This window comes from Saimiri boliviensis, chromosome 6 (genome assembly GCF_048565385.1).
Source record: "Saimiri boliviensis isolate mSaiBol1 chromosome 6, mSaiBol1.pri, whole genome shotgun sequence".
Taxonomy (NCBI): domain Eukaryota; kingdom Metazoa; phylum Chordata; class Mammalia; order Primates; family Cebidae; genus Saimiri; species Saimiri boliviensis.
The window spans coordinates 118700752-118718519 of record NC_133454.1 but is presented as its reverse complement, the minus strand read 5'-3'; the positions used below and the strand labels follow the sequence as shown (position 1 = coordinate 118718519).

Genomic DNA, 17768 nt, shown 5'->3' with positions numbered 1-17768 from the left:
GATCTGAAAAAGAATTATGAATCCGGCTGGCTATTGATCTACACAGTTGACTTAAGTAAGTAGAAGTAGTGAACTATTAATCTGGAGTAAAAAGTTTTTCACAATTTGAGACTTGTAGTAATCCTTGGGCCACCAGTCTTCAATGGCCAAGAAGCAGACTGAGGCAGCTAACCAAGCTTCCAAGGAGGAGAAATTCTTCAGCTTTCTCTTCAAATGTAGCCAAGGAAGATAAATGCCCAAGCAAGAACTTGACAGAGGAAAGAACTGCATATCATGGAAAAGAAAAGATTGGGGAGAATAAAAACAGTGCCTAATCATGGAATAATCCACACCTCCAGTGTAAGATTCCTCACAAGATCTGCCTGGTAGGATTTTAGGATTGCTATAGACCATTGAGTGTCATATGTCTTTGATTCTTTAACTTTCTTTTTTTTAATTTTTAATTGCATTTTAGGTTTTGGGGTACATGTGAAGAACATGCAAGATTGTTGCATAGGTACACACATGGCAGTGTGGTTTTCTGCCTTCCGTATCCTCGCCTGTATCTGTCATTTCTCCCCATGCTCTCTCTTCCCACCTCCCCACCTCCCCCGTCCCTCCCCCATTTTCCCCCAACGGACCCCAGTGTGTAGTGTTCCCCTCCCTGTGTCCATGTGTTCTCATTGTTCAACACCCGCCTATGAGTGAGAACATGCAGTGTTTGATTTTCTGCTCTTGTGTCAGTTTGCTGAGAATGATGGTTTCCAGGTTCATCCATGTCCCTACAAAGGATGTGAACTCATCGTTTTTGATGGCTGCATAATATTCCATGGTGTATATGTACCACATTTTCCCTATCCAATCTATCATCGTTGGGCATTTGGGTTGGTCCAGATACTTTACAAAAGAAGACATACAGGAGGCCAACAAACATATGAAAAAAATGCTCATCATCACTGGTCATTAGAGAAATGCAAATCAAAACCACATTGAGATACCATCTCACACCAGTTAGAATGGCGATCATTAAAAATCTGGAAACAACAGATGCCGGAGAGGATGTGGAGAAACAGGAACACTTTTACACTGTTGGTGGGAATGTAAATTAATTCAACCATTGTGGAAGACAGTGTGGCGATTCCTCAATGACCTAAAAATAGAAATCCCATTTGACCCAGCAATCCCATTACTGGGTATATATCCAAAGGATTATAAATCATTCTACTATAAGGACACATGCACACGACTGTTCATTGCAGCACTGTTTACGATTCTTTAACTTTCTAAAGAAGAGTGTTTGTTGCCATTATCCTATTCATGTTTCACCACTGAACTTAGGGTGTGTGGAGCGATATATAACTTGTCTTTTAGTCCACAGGTCTCCAAACCAAGAAGAGCTGTACAGGATTATGAGACTTCTGGAAGTCTCTCAAAGATCCTGAATGCTGACCCTGAAGCAGTATTTGAGAGGAGTTTGGATTGCCTCTTTTGGAGAGGACATAAGTAGGTTCTACATAGAGGAGAAGGAAGAAATCAAATATTATGTGGTTAGAAGGATAGATGGCAGTAGATTGTACTACTGTCCCTCAATTTGCTTTTCTTTCTTTTGTGGGATAGGATTATACTTTGTGAATGATCAAAATACCTCCTATAATTTCTTTTGATCATGGGACATTTTTAGGCCAACAAAATAGGAATAGTTATGTAGATTTCTAGGCAGAAGCCTTAAGAGATAGTTCATCCTTTGCTCCATGTATTTTATTTTTTTGCCACAGGAACTGGCAGTGTTGTAGATGGTAGTTGCTCTATCAGTCATGGTGTGAAGTTGAGAAAAAATTTACTGAACCTTGATGGAATGTAGTGTAAGTAAACCTTTGTTGTTTTCAGCTACTGAGATTTTTGGTTGTCTGTTGCTATAGCAGAATCAAGCCTGTGTTAAAGCATACACAGTTGGAATTAATATGGTCTGACACTGTAAGCTCATGATAAGCTAAAACATTATGGATTCTGAGTTCTAACTATTTCTTTTACCTTACATCAATGAAAGCCTAATCAATGAATGCCCACTTATTTATATGACTAGCTGCAAAATACCTCCTATAATTTCTTTTTAGTAGTTAGAGAAAAACAAATGGAATTTTGTGAGGTCATCAGTTATCTAAGCTTGACTATATCAAGGAGTATAAGACAAATGGATTCACAACAGCTCAAGGGTGAGACTTTTCCAATAAGTTTATCATTTACCTAGAATGTAGGAAGAGTCTTTAAACTATTCTTACCTGAAAACACAACTACGGATTTTACTGATGTTATTCAATTTTTTTTCTGGATCTTATTTGAGTATGGTCTTTAAGTTTTCTAAAAATATTATTGAATACCTTTTAGTGTAAAAATTATTTTCACTAAAAATTTGAGGACATACATTTTTCATCTCTAGATTTGATCTATGTTCTTTAAAGCCATTAGAACTGTGTCCACCCACAGCTAATATAATATCCAATAATGAAAAGTTGGAGGCTTTTTCTGTAAGCTCAGGACAACACAAGGATCCTCAGTCTCACCACTTTAACTGAAAATAGACTGGAAGTTGTAGCCAGAAAAAATAGCCAAAAAACAAAAAAAGGAAATAAAAGGCATCCAAAAAGAAAAAGCTAATTTTTTTTCTGTTCACTGATGACATAATCTTATAAATAGAAAGCTCTAAATACTGTACCCCAAACTGATGGAACTAGTAAATAAATTCAGTGAAGTTGTAGATTATAAAATTAACATATAAAATCAGTGGCATTTCTATATACTAACAAAAACAATCTGAAAAAGAAATCAAGGCTGGATAATCTCAGCACTTTGGGCAGTTGAGGTGGGCAGATCCCCCGAGGTCAGGAGTTCGAGACCAGGCTGGCCAACATGGTGAAATCTCATCTCCACTAAAAATGCAAAAATTAGCCAGTCATGGTGGTATACATCTGAAATCCCAGCTACTCTGGAGTCTGAGGCAGGAGAATTTCCTGAAGCTGGGAGGCAGAGGTTGCAGTGAGCTGAGATCATGCCATTGCACTCCAGCCTGAGCAACAGAGCAAGACTTGGTCTCAAATAAAATAAGACAAAATAAAATAAAATAAAATAAACAATAGAAAAGAAATTAAGAAAACAATCTCATTTACAACAGCATCAAAAACTTAAAAAATACTTGGGATAAACTGAATCGAGGTAAAATATCACTATACTGAAAACTATAAAATGTTGATAAAAGAAATTGAAGATAACATCAATAAGTGGAAATATATCCTGGTTCATGGATTGAAGGAATCAATATTGTGAAAATGTCCATAGCTCACAAAGTAACCTACAAATTCAGTGTAACCCCTATCAAAATTTCTTGTAATTCTTCCCAGAAATAGAAAAAAAAATCCTAAAATAGCCAAAGCAAACTTGAACAAAAAGAACAAAGCTGGAAGCATCATACTACCTGATTTCAAAACAGAGTGCAAAGTTGTAGTATCAAAACAGCATGATACCAGCACAGAAACAGACACATCAACCAATGGAATAGAGAGCCCAGAAATAAACCCACAAATCTATATAGTAAATTGATTTTTGACAAGGTTGTCAAGAATACACAGTGGGAAAAGGACAGTCTCTTCAATAGATGATGTTGGAAAACTGGCTATACACATGCAGAAGAGTGAAATTGGATCTTTATCTCAGTCCTTGTAAAAGAATCATCTCGAAATCGAGTAAAGATTTAAAAGTGAGACCTGAAACTGTAAGACTACTAAAAGAAAACATAAGAGAAAAGCTACATGACATTAGTCTGGGCAATGATTTCTGGCCTCAAAGGCACAGGCAACAGAGGCAAAAATAGACTAATGGATTTGTGTCAAACTAACAAGCTTCTGTAGAGCAAAGAAAACAACAGAGTGAAGATACAACCCGCAGACTGGGAAAAATATTTGCAAATCAGACATCGGATAAAGGGCTCATATCCAAAATACATAAGGAACTAAAAAAACCTCAATTACAAGAAAACCAGTAACCCAATTTAGAAATGGGCAAAGACCCTAATAGACATTTCTCAAAAGAAGGCATTCAAATAGCCAACATATGAAAAAAATCTTCAACATCACAGATTATCAGGGAAATGCAAATTAAAGCCACAATAAGATATCACCTCACATCTGTTAGAATGGCTATTTAAAAATATAAGAGATAACAAGTATTGGCAAGGATGTGGAGAAAAGAGAACCCTTGTACATTGTTGGTAGGAATGTAAATGAGCACAGTCGTTATGGAAAACAGTAAGGAGGTTCCTCAGAAAACTAAAAATAGAATTACCATATGTTCAAGCAATCCCACTTGTGGGCATATATACAGAGAAATTAAAATCAGTGAGTTGAAGAGCTGTCTGAACTCCCATGTTCATTGCAGCATTATCCACAATGTTCAAGATATGGAAACAATCTAAGTGTCTATGAACAGATAAATGGATTTTAAAATGGGGTATGCAGAATGCAATACTATTCAACTTCAGCCTTTAAAAAGAATAAAATGCTGTGGTTTGTGACAACATGCATGAATCTGGGGAGCATTTTGCTAAGTTAAATAAGCCAGATACCAAAAGATAGATATTGCATGATCCCACTTATATGTGGAATCTAAGAAAGTTAGATTCATAGAAGTAGAGAGTAAAATGGTGGTTACCAGAGGCTATGGAGGTAGTGGGCAGGGAAAGGGGAACTGTTGACCAAAGGATACAAAATTTCATTTAGAAAAGAGAAATACTTCTGGTGATCTATTGCACAGTAAGGGGACTATAGTTAATAATAATGTGTTGCATATTCGAAGCTGCTCAAACAGTGGATTTTAAATGTTCTTAGCAGGAATAAATGATAAGTATGTTAGGTGATAGATATATTAATTAGCCAGATTTTCTATGCCACAGTGCATACTTGTATTGAAAAATCAAATTGAGGTCTATAAATGTATACAATTATTGTCTGTCAATTACAACTTAAAATTTAAATTTTAAAAGAACTATCACTAGCAGACATTCAGATATTGTGCACATTGTTTTTCCTTGAGAAAGAGTCTCACTCTGTTGCCCAGGCTTGAGTGTGGTGGTGTGATATCAGTCCACTGCAACCCCCACCTCCACAGTTCAGGTGATTCTCTTGCCTCAGCCTCCTGAGTAACTAGGACTACAGGCACATGCCACCACCTCTGGCTAATTTTTTGCATTTTTAGTAGAGATGATATTTCACCGTGTTAGCCAGGATGGTCTCTGTTTCCTGATCTCGCGATCTGCCTGCCTCGGCCTCCCAAAGTGCTGGGATTACAGGCATGAGCCACAGCACCTGGCCTATTGTATACATTTTATGAGCTACTTTATATTCTCTTAACTTCACCTGCCACTACTCCTTCCTAGAGACTTCCCTGTCTCTATACCAAGATAACCATCACCATCCAATTGATACCAATAAATATTTAACATGGAAATATGAATAAATTAACAATGGGGCAAATTTTTGAGCAATAAGAGAAGAAAACTTAAAGTCTTCTATCTTACTTTTCCTGGACACACTGTTCAGGAATATGCTTTATGCAGCCTTTTTGAGAGGAGTCATCAGAGATCAATTAGTTGTATATTGCAATAAGCAACTCGACTGGCACTTTTGTGTTGGTTTCTTTCCTTTTCCTGTCTCACTCCCTAAAAAGTAATGGTTCATAAAATTTTGTTTCAGCTTCCATGTTCTAGGAAACACAGATTAAAGTATTATAAGATAGGTGGTACTGGAAGCAGGGTGATGATAACTCCTGGCTTGCAGTGGCAATAAAAGTTAATAGGAATGAGGTTTGAGTAAAAGATGAGGCATTAGAATATGCAATGGCTGTGGTTTGAAATGGTGTGGAGGCAATGGTAATTATAACATTTGTTGAATGAACTGGCTTTTATCAATGACAAAGGAAACATTCATAAAAAGAAAATAATAAACTCAGGGCAGACAATTACCAACACAAGCTGATACGGTTTGGCTGTGTCCCCACCCAAATCTCATCTTGAATTGTAGTTCCCATAATCGCCATGTGTTATGGGAGGGACCTGATGGGAGGGACATGATGGGAGGGACCTGATGGGAGGTAACTGAATTATGGGGCTGGTTTTCCCATGCTATTCTCATGACGGTAAGTTCTCATGAGATCTGATGGTCTCATAAGGGGGCTTCCCACTTGCTCAGCTCTCATTCTTCCTTTTGCTTCTACCATGTGAAGAAGGATGTGTTTGTTTCCCCTTCCACCACATTTGTAAGTTTCCTGAGGCCTCCCCAGCCATTCTGAACTGTGAGTCAATTAAACCTACTTTCTTTATAAATTACTCAGTCTCAGTCACATCTTTATTAGCAGTATGAGAACAAACAAATACACAAGCTATGCTGTGAAAGCCAGAGGACCTCTGGAAGCTTCAATAGAAACTATTATCTCCTGTAACAGTAGCTGAAACTCTGTTATTAATGAAAAATAGAGTCTACTTTTTTAGAGTAGCAGAGCTGCAAAGAAGACTGAAGGAACAACCTTAAGTCTTCTATATCAACAGGGTACTTTCAGAAAAGATTGGTACTTTAAAATAGTTTGGGGAAAATTGTGGATATGTGCCCAATAGTCCTGATGTCCCAGATTTTGCTGAACCCTCTAGCAGAAGCTGGCCCTTCCTTTTTGAAGGAAAAGAGTTGCCACACCTTGCTTGCTTTCCAAGCAATAACTTCACCTAAGGCAGCTGCCTTGTAAGATGGTACTTGTTGCTGTTGAGATATGCGATGCCCTTTCTCATTACTTAAAGGGTGATAACCATAGTCAGTTTTCATCAACACCCAAGTGGAGAAATAGACCAGCTCTAAGAGGAAATAAATTGCATACAAAACGTTTTGGAGTACATGGAAAATATGTACTCACAACAAAGTAAATCTTGAAGATGCTGGACCAGGGGACATGGAATATAATAACAGTGGAAAATTTATGAACAGGATTCAATATTTTGACAAATACACATGGAATTGATGCTAATAGCCTATTAGAAAGGGCTCCATAAAATCAACCCAGGTGATCAATCAATGGTAGATTGGATCAAGAAAATGTGGTACACATCTACTACTGAATACTATGCAGCCATAAAAACAAATGTCATTTTCAGCCATATGGATGCACCTGGAGGCCATTATTCTAAGTGAATTAATGCAGGAACAGAAAACCAGATACTACATGTTTTCACTTATAAGTGGGAGCTTATCATTGGATACTAATAGACATAAAGATAGCAACAATAGACAGTAGGAAGGGAGAGGTGGGGCAAGGGTTTAAAACAAAAAAAGACAGAGAATGAATCTGATGAATTGACAGAAGCAGCCTTCAGAAGGTGGGTAATTACAAACTTCTCTGAGTTAAAAGATCATGTTGTAACCCAATGCAAAGAAACTAAGAACCTTGAAAAAAGGTTAGATGAAATGCTAACTAGAATAACCAGCTTAGAGAAGAACATAAATAACTTGATGGAGCTGGAAAACACAGCATGAGAACTATGCAAGGCATACACAAATTTCAACAGCCGAATCAATCAAGCAGAAGAAAGGATATCAGAGATTGAAGATCAACTCAATGGAATAAAATGAGAAGGCAAGATTAGAGAAAAAAGAGTGAAAAGAAATAAACAAAGCCTCCAAAAGCTATGGGATTATGTGAAAAGACCTATTCTACACTTGATCAGCATACCTGAATGTGATGGAGATAATCAATTCAAGCTGGAAAACACTCTTCAGGATATCATTCAGGAGAACTTCCCCAACCTAACAAAGCAGGCCAACATTCAAATCCAGAAAATACAGAGAACACCACAAAGACACTCCTCAAGAAAAGCAACCCCAAGGCACATAATCATCAGATTCACCAGAGTTCAAATGAAGAAAAAAATCCTAAGGGCAGCCAGAGAGAAAGGTTGAGTCATCCACAAAGGAAAGACCATCAGACTCACAGCAGATCTCTCGGTGAAACCCTACAAGTTAGAAGGTAGTGGAGACCAATATTCAACATCCTTAAAGGAAAGAACTTTCAATCCAGAATTTCATAGCCAAACTAAGCTTCATAAGTGAAGGAGAAATAAAATCCTTTATGGACAAGTAATTGCTGGGAGATTTTGTCACTACAAGACCTGCCTTACAAAAGCTCCTGAAGGAAGCACCAAACATGGAAAGGAACAACCAGTACCAGCCACTGCAAAAACGTACCAAATGGTAAAGAACAACAACACAATGAAAAACCACAACTAATAATAACAAAATGGCAGGATCAAATTCAAACCTAACAATATTAACATTGAATGTATATGGCCTAATGCCCCAGTCAAAAGGCACAGACTGGCAAACTAGATAAAAAGTCAAGACCCATTGGTGTGCTGTATTCAGGAGACCCATCTCATGTGCAAAGACTCATATAGACTCAAAATAAAGGGATGGAACAAGATTTACCAAGCAAATGGAGAGCAAAAAAAGCAGGGGTAGCAATCCTAGTCTCTGATAAAATGGACTTTAAGCCAACAAAGACCAAAAGAGACAAAGAAGGGCATTACATAATGGTAAAAAGATCAATATAACAAGGAGATCTAACTATCCTAAATATATATGCACCCAATGCAGGAGCACCCAGATACATAAAGCAAGTTCTTAACAACCTACAAAGAGACTTAGACTCCCACACAATAATGGTGGGAGACTTTAACAATCCACTGACAATATTGGACAGATCAATGAGACAGAAAGTCAACAAGGATATCCAGGACGTGAATGCAGATCTGGATCACATGGAACAATATTAGCATTAAATGTAAATGGCCTAAATGCCCGATGTAGGTGATGGGGGTGGGGAATGGAGACAGCAAACCACCATGTCATGTATGTAGCTATGCAACATTCCTGCAGGATGCAGGATGTGCACATGTACCCCAGAGCCCAAAGTACAATAATAATAATAATAATAATAATAATAATAATAATAATAAAGTCGGGGGAAAAAAGCTAGTATGACATGATATTACTGTTAAGGTTAATGAGTTCAGGAACATCTGGGTTGCATATATGTTATTAAGAAAACAAAATACAAGAGTTCAAGAATAAAAAAATTATTAAATTTTGAAGTAGAATTTACAAAGTTTTAAAAACTTATAATGTCTTGCAACAAAAGCTGTATCAAAAAAAACCTAAAAAATGAGCAGAGTTTTTATAAAAATATTAACAGAAAAAATGGAGAAACTAAAACAATAAAATTCTTAAAAAAGATGATCAAGTGCCAGGTGTGGTGGCTCACGTTTGTAACCCCAGCACTTTGGGAGGCTGAAGCGGGCAAATCACCTAATGTCAGGAGTTCAAGACCAGCCTGGCCAACATGGTGAAACCCCATTTCTACTATAAATACAAAAATTAGCTGGGTATGGTTGTGTACACCTGCAGTGCCAGCTACTTGGGAGGCTGAGAGGCAGAGGTTGCATGAGCCAAGATTGTGCCATTGTACTCCAGCCTGGGTGACAAGAGTGAGACTCCATCTAAAAAAAAAAAGATAAATAAAAGAAAATAAGAAATAAAAATGATCAAGGGCCCATATCTCATAAGTAATCAAGTCAAAATTTAACCCCAAGCAAATCTGTTCAAGCCAAAGCACATAATCATGAAATACACAATAAATGGCAGATTTTGACTTAAAATGCTGGGAACCATAGAACCGCATCTGTCTAAAACAATCTTTGTTTATGCTTGTTGTCTTGATATGATTATTAATAACTCCCTTTTTCATACTCAAAGTTGTCCAGTTTAGTTAAAAAATGCAACGATCAGCCCACCTTGAAAGTCCCTCCCAGATGTCATGATTCTAAAAGTATGAAAAGAAAGATTAGAACTTGATTCAATTAGGTGATGAGGGGTACACTGTAGTGTAAAGAAATGGAATCAACTGGGAATATTTATCTATTTGTTCTCTCTAGTGTTTCTCATTACTCAAAAGAACAATTAATGGTGCCTTCTGTTAATTGCCTCTTCTCTCCCCACACCTAAAGGAAACATTTAAGAGAATGTTTAGTTGTAAACACTTTTCTTCCAGCAATGGCCATTAAGAGCCATGGCCAAAAGCACAGAGCCTAGGGGAAGCTGAACACTTGTATTATGATGTTTGTGGACTCTGATTTCTGAAAGAAAAAGACCCTCATCTGAGGACAAGATCACGCTCCAGTAGAAGGCAGAGTGGCAGAAGTACCTCCAAGAATTTCACCAAGACACACCTGTCAGGAGCCAAACACCTGCATGAATATTTGGGTGGGTGAAACCAGAATGGGGGAAACTTGGCTTTCATACTTGAAACCCTTTCCTTCTTTCTTCTTTCTCCTGTAACCCTGCTCTCTTAATGTACTTGACAAAGACCTCATGCATCCAGGCTCAACATCTATTTTTGTTTGTTTTTTTAAAACTTATGATCCCTCTTCCCCACTCTCACAGAATAATATTGATTTTAACAGAAACCAAGGCATTGGAGCTAAAAAAAAATCTCACAGTGTTTCAAACACACCTAGCCAGTGAATAAAGTGAAATGGGAGGCATGGAATTTTCCTGACAGCTTACCATGTGGACCATGGAACCTAATGCTGTCACCACCACATAATTCCACTTTCCCTCTAAAAATGTGTTTTAGTTAGCAAACGACCTTTAGGATATAGTTATTATTATTTATTACTAACATAACAACTCCCATTTTTGACAGCCTCATTGTTACTTTACATATCATAGTTAAGTCCTCACGAAAGCCTATGAAGTGATGATTCTTCCTTTAGAGATGAAGAAATGAAGGTACCCAGAAGTGAATTACTTTGCCCCAAATCATGAAAGTGATTAACGGTGACACCAGATACACCCTGTTTTTCAGTAATTAACCCAAGTTTATTTATCAGAGATAATTACAACTTTTGCTGAGTCTAAAATAGAGTAGCCAGAGGGAGTTAACGTATTTTATGCTAAAGCAAGTTAATGGCATTATTTTGTATATATAATTTTAATAACTTTATAAAATATTAAAAATGATCATTTATGGCCATCTTTGCATGCCCAGGGGATATTAATCATTGCAATAGTTGATGCAGGGAGTGATTTACTTTAGCTACAATTTAAGGGGGGCCAGTGTGACCTTTAGACTCCACCTACTTTTATTTTATGTATAATTTAAAATGAATCTTCAAAGTTCTAACAACTTGTTCACTAATTTAACTAAATGGTGCAATGCTAATAGTGACTAGGAAAATAAATATGAAACAGATACAAACTGTATGTAAATTGGTAGTATAGTATAAATTTTTAATGCTGGATCCTGGTGTCTGTCTATCTGAGAGGGTTCCCAGCTATATAATTTATTAGTATTGAGATCATGAGAAAGTTTCCTAACTTCCTATGCTTTATGTTAAAATGAGGTTGTTGTGAAGATGAAATACATATATTAGAAGAATAGCTAGGACAGTAAGTGCTGAATAAGTGTTATATATTATTATTATTGAGTATATACTCTAAAAATTATAGTTGATTTATCTTTTTGATATTCAAAACCCATTGGTATGCAAACATTTTTAGGATAAAGTTACAATACCTTATTTCATAAGGGTTTTAATAAGAATCAACATTTTTTTCACATTTTAGAGATTCTAAGTTCTGGTTAAAATCATTTAAATGTTAAGACTTAAAAGTTACAACATGAACATGAAAAAGTTCTCCTCACCCCAAATCCTGAAGTATAAAGAACTTCAAGAATCAATGAGTTCAATGTTCCTTATAGTTGAACTTGCATGCCCTGCCTTTATAAGTGGGTTGCTTTGTTCCTTAAATTTTCTAAATGTGGACTTCTTTCCTTTTTTTCTTTCTTCCCCTTTTTTCTTCCTTTCTCCCTTCCCTCCTTACTTTCTTCCCCTTTCTTTTCCCTCCCTTTCTTCCTTCTTTCTCCTTCCTTCTTTCCTTCCTCCCTTCTTTCCTTTCTTCCTTCCCTTCTTTCCCTCCTTTTTTCCCCTTTTTCATTACTTGCAAACAGTACTAAAGAGATAATAACTATTAAAGATAGGACATATTTTCCTTTACTAATTTAATAAATTTGCATCAGATATTAGTTTCTAACCTTGCAAATCATGATGACACCATGAGCTACATAAAAGGCCTAAATTAAATCAATTTCACTGAAAGCAACATCACAAAATCTCAAGAGAATATTATTGCTTCAGGATGTTTGTATTTCCTATCCCTGAGGATGGTTCAGCAGAAGTCATCAGGATGAGGAGTGATGTGCATATAATTTGAGATATTTTTCTCACCTTAATTCAAGCTATTTTATCTTAAAGAAATGTAACTCTCTACTAGTCCTTGTATCTGTTTTGTGAGTTTTTATTTTATGGAGAACTTTTGTTTTCATGAAGTACCTTGATTTCACAATATTTGATTAGAATTTTCATCTGACTTGGGCAACAGTTTCCTGATATATTTTCTTCATTTGCCACTTATTTTTCTTGTTATTTTCTCTACCTTTTCTTGCAATATTTTTGTATCATATACTGGCAGTTTTTCATGCACTGAATAAGGTGAGATCTTCCTCCACTAGTTACTTGTGAAAGGAAGTTGTAGGAGAAGGCGTGGCAGTACCCTGACTGCAAAATAGTTTCAATTGCTTATTATGAAGTCATGTGTATCTTTGCTAAGAGCTATGCTTTCATTTTCTTTAACAAACAATATTGACAGATTTAAGTCACTTATCACCCACTGGTTCTGTTCTGCTTATTTTCTTCACTCATTATATAATTGTGCCTAGTGTTCCATTATTGGAATGCTAAGCATGTGGGAGTTATTTATATCCTGCTGTTCAAGGTCATTGCAAAGGTTTGATTTTTCAAATTCAAAAAATTGTAACCTCAGGCATAAATGGGTTAATGTGAGTAAAATATTTTAATGAAATAATATATAAAAATCAATAATTATAATTTCTAAAACAAAAATAGCTTGTGAGGAGTAGCGTTGTTCTCCAGTTTTGAAAATGTCATAAATGTCTGCTTCATAGAAGGCAATTGACTTCTTATATTTGTTTCTCTTTTAATCTGTTGCAATATATGGTTGAGATAGACGAGGAAATCTGGCCTCATGTAGATATGTAATCGGAAAAAGAAGGAGTATTTTATTTTTTTTTGTTTTTATTTTTTGGTTTTAAAAAGCGGAGAGTTTAATAGGCAAGAAGAGAGAAAGCAAAAGGAAGAAGCTCCCCCGTACAGAGACAAGAGGGAGGGGTGGCTCCAAAGCTGAAAGAGGAGACCCCAGGAAGGAGTATTTTAACAATCTTTTCAGAGAGTTGTGTATCAACTTATTTAATACTATACCAAAACTCCACAGGTGGTAGTTTTTAAAGGTTAGTTGTAAAATTGAAGACCATATAGATGAACTTGGCATACTCAGTTACATTAAACTCCACTAGTCTATCTTGCCTTTGAATGGATTTTTTTTACCCGTGCAGAATTTTGACCATTTAGACCGCTTTTGAAAGGATTTCAGTGGCCTCAAAATAGAGTACCATACTTGGACTCAACTCTCTACTAGCCCTTGTATTTATTATTTGAGTTTTTGTTTTATAGAGGACTTTGTTTTCTAGAGGATTCACTTAGTATTGGAATTTGAGGATTATATTGTGTTTACACATTCTGCCTTATTAAATATTACTGAACTGCTTTCCAAAGCAATCATAGCAGTTTGCACTCCCATTAACAGGGGATAAAGATTCCATTTATTTTATGTTCTAGTCAATGCTTGATATTGCCCCATTTCTTAATTTTTGTCAAAATGGAAAGTGTGAAATTGTATCCACTGTTTTAATTTGCATTTCCATAATTATTCATCAGATGTAACATAATTTAATATTAATAGTGTTCACAGTTTCAAAATATGCATTTAGTTTTCAATTATGATATTTCTCTAATTATCAGTTTTCTATTGATTTATAACTTAATAGCACTGTAGTCAGAGAATGTTATCCATATGATTCATTAAACATTTAAATTTAAGTTTTTCACAAACCAAAAGAGTCCTTCAAAATTATACTAGAAAGTTATCCCCTAATGACATCACTTTTATACAATTTTTGCTATGTGCATGACACATAACCTCAGTTAACACCTGAGATAGGTTTACTATCCCTATTTTACAGATGAAATAACAGGCACAAAGATACTAACACAGTTTGTAGGTAGCAGAACCACAATCCACAAACAGCAGTGCTCTTAGTCACGAAATTATGTACAGGGATTATAATTCCATTAGCAATATGCAAAAATTTTCAAAGTGTCTTTTAAAATGTCCCTTCCAAATGTTTTTAATACTTTTGTTCTCATAAGAGCCAATGAAAGGTGTAATTATCCTCTTTTACATGTGGAAAAACTGATGCACCAGAACCATTGTGGTTCTTAAGGGGCAAAGTTAATCAGGGTAATCCAAGTTATCCTCTAACTTGGATCAGTATTTCACTTGGTTCTGTATTCAGTGTGGACACAAATTAGCTTATTTCAATAGAAATCGGGATGACAACTGACTTAGAGGTTTATGTGCTTTTTTTCCTACAGATTCTAGAATCACCAATGCAATGACTGGGGAAAGGAACAGTACAACAATTACGAAGTTCATTCTCTTGGGATTCTCTGAATTTCCAAAGCTCACTATTATCCTCTTTTCAATATTCCTAGGGATCTACCTCCTGACAGTATCCTGGAACATGAGCCTCATCACCCTTATCAGGATGGACTCCCAGCTGCATACACCTATGTACTTTTTCCTTAGTAGCCTGTCATTCCTGGACATCTGCTATGTTTCCACTGTAGCCCCCAAGATGCTTTCAGACTTCTTCAAGAAGCATAAATTCATCTCCTTTATGGGGTGCAGTATGCAGTACTTCTTCTTCTCTAGCCTAGGTCTAACTGAGTGCTGTCTTCTGGCAGCCATGGCTTATGATCGATATGCTGCCATTTGTGATCCTCTGCTCTACCAGACAATCATGTCGCCTACCCTCTGCATGCAGATGGTGGCAGGATCTTGTATAACTGGATTCTTTGGTTCATTTATCCAACTCTGTGCTTTGCTTCAGCTTCATTTCTGTGGGCCAAATGTCATCCACCATTTCTTCTGTGATCTGCCCCAACTTCTGATTCTATCCTGTTCTGACACTTTTTTCTTTCAAGTTATGATCTCTGTTCTCACAGTGATTTTTGGACTTACATCTGCCTTAGTTATCATGATATCTTATGGTTATATCATTGCCACCATTCTGAAGATCACCTCAGCTGAAGGCAGAGCCAAAGCTTTCAACACTTGTGCTTCTCACCTGACAGCAGTGATCCTTTTCTTTGGCTCAGGTATCTTTGTTTATATGTATCCTAATGCTGGTGATTCCCTGAGCCAAAACAAGTTGGCATCAGTCTTATACACAGTTGTAATCCCCATGTTAAATCCAGTGATCTACAGCCTGAGGAACAAGGAAATCCAAGATGCCCTAAACAGATGGAAGAAGAGAATCTTCCCCTGGTGTTATGGAATGAAATAATGAAATTTATTTCAGATGTATAAATAGTGTAGGAAGAACAACAACTAAACATCTATTTTCAGTTCTCCAAAATGTGGGCAGAATTGCAATTGGTATGTACTTCTTATGTAAACCCAGGGCTGGCACAAAATCATGTAAATGCATGAAAAGTATCTTCAAATTTAATATCAATTCTTTATCAGTTGTTATCTAATAAATTGATAGGCCAGGAAAACCACAGGTATTTTTTTTTTGTAGCTAGTTGTGGCAGTGGGACAGTTCACCTTAAATATTCCATTTCTATATAACATGGCACTACCTCAAGAACCAGAGATGCTAGTACTGATCAAGGCTTCCAAGAGACTAGCAAGCCTTCTCATACATCTTATTTTAGGTAGAAAATGGATTACTATTAATACAGAAAAATATTTTTAAAAATAATTTCCCAATTAAGTTTAAACTCACATTTAACCTATTCTTTCACCTCTGGAAATTTTGGATTAATTTCTTCATTTATGGATTTGTCCAAAGCCAAATATTCATATTAGGTAAAAGTCTTGCTAAAGTCACACAGATAGAAATTTGTTGTAATAGGAATGCTTAACATGTCTGCTATGGTTAAGATTTGGTTGACCAGTTAGCTAGCTAGGCATTCCTAGATAACTCCTTGTATGTTATTACTATAGTTTCTTTGTTTTTCCATCTTATCTCTACCATGTAACCAGAAAAGAGAATCAGAAATGGCCCCCTGTGGGTGAGGTAACCTAGTCCCTGATTTTGGCATTTCCAACTGTCTTACTGTTAATATTTTTGTCTCATCTAATAGGCCAAGTCCCTATTAGAAAGTTGTTTTTCCAATAATTAACAAATAGGAAGTGGTTGGTAAAATTATCTATAAGGAACTGAACCACTGGAACCACAAGAAAGTCTTGGTTGTTTCCCGTATAACTTACTACAAGATACAGAGGAATATTAGAGAATTGAGATTTAAAATACCAAACAAGTAAAGGAATACGGGGCAGAAAGCACACTTTTGTTATTTATCTTCTGCTAGGATTCTGACTTCCATTATCTCAGGCCTGAAATCATGGAAATTTTCAAGAGATTATTTCCAGTAAAAGGCATTTTGTATATCCTCCTACCTCTGTGTTCAGAAGGAAAAATTTTAAATCCCCATGAGTGTTCAGTTGGTAAAAACTTACAACAAACCTTTTAGATAACAGTAGATACTGCAATGTGAGAGGTTCTGCTTCTAATAGTCCCTGTCTCTGGGGGTAGTATTCAATTTCAGGGAGCTTGGAGGTGAAAGGGAGTTATTTTGGAAGACAACGGATTTACAGTTATCCAACAGGATTTTGTCAAGAGAAGTTTGAGATAGGGTTCCAGGCCTAGATTTCATGTAAAGTTTTTGTTGTTGTTGTTGTTTTTGTTTTGTTTAAAACTAACTCTTGTTAGTGACCCCATTCAGACTTCCCTTGGCTTCGGTTTAAAACAAAGTGTATTAACTGATGACTATACTGAGATTGAGAGAGAAGTAACTCCGTAAGTGCCATTCATTCACTTGGTTGGATGTTTAATGCTTTTGTGATCACTGATTATTAGAATCTCTGAAGACAAATACTGCTTGGAGTTGATATCACAACCAGCAGAAATGCTTTATTATGTAAAATTCAAAATCTCCTTAATTACAAAAAACATAATCATCAGAAAAGAATAATGTAGGCTTTAAGTCAGAAAGCCCTGTCTCTACAGAAGACCAGAATTCTTTTTATTCTGATATTCAAATTATCTGTAGGATATAGATGTATAGGATACATATCCCTGTGCAGAAATTTCTTGTAAACAACAAAGATTTAGAGATTAACTGGTCAGAATAGAGGCTCATAAATTAAAGACAAATTCTTGGACAATATCATATATTTCTCCTTTTGTAACTACTTGTGATTGACATTTTTATATTGGTGATGATTTTAAAGAAAAAACGTACTTTATGTGATATACTAGGGAAAAATTGTCTGCATATTTAATTATGTTCTATAATTTATCAGTCTCTAGGTGGCTGCAGAAGCTTATCACCACGGCTGGGAATGAAAGGCTCTGGGATATGAAATAGTAAATTCTGTGTTCTAAGAAGCTGCATTTTCCTTGCTGTGTTAGTAGAAAAGGATGTGGTTTAGTAG

The 17768-nt window shown here is 36.1% G+C and overlaps 1 protein-coding gene across 1 annotated transcript; it reads left to right on the top strand.

The window, feature by feature from the left end:
- Positions 1-14655: 14655 nt before the first annotated feature.
- LOC141584959 (olfactory receptor 5AN6-like) lies at positions 14656-15609 on the top strand. The gene has a single exon (XM_074401933.1). It carries the CDS (start codon positions 14656-14658, stop codon positions 15607-15609), a length of 954 nt encoding a protein of 317 aa, XP_074258034.1.
- Positions 15610-17768: the final 2159 nt, after the last annotated feature.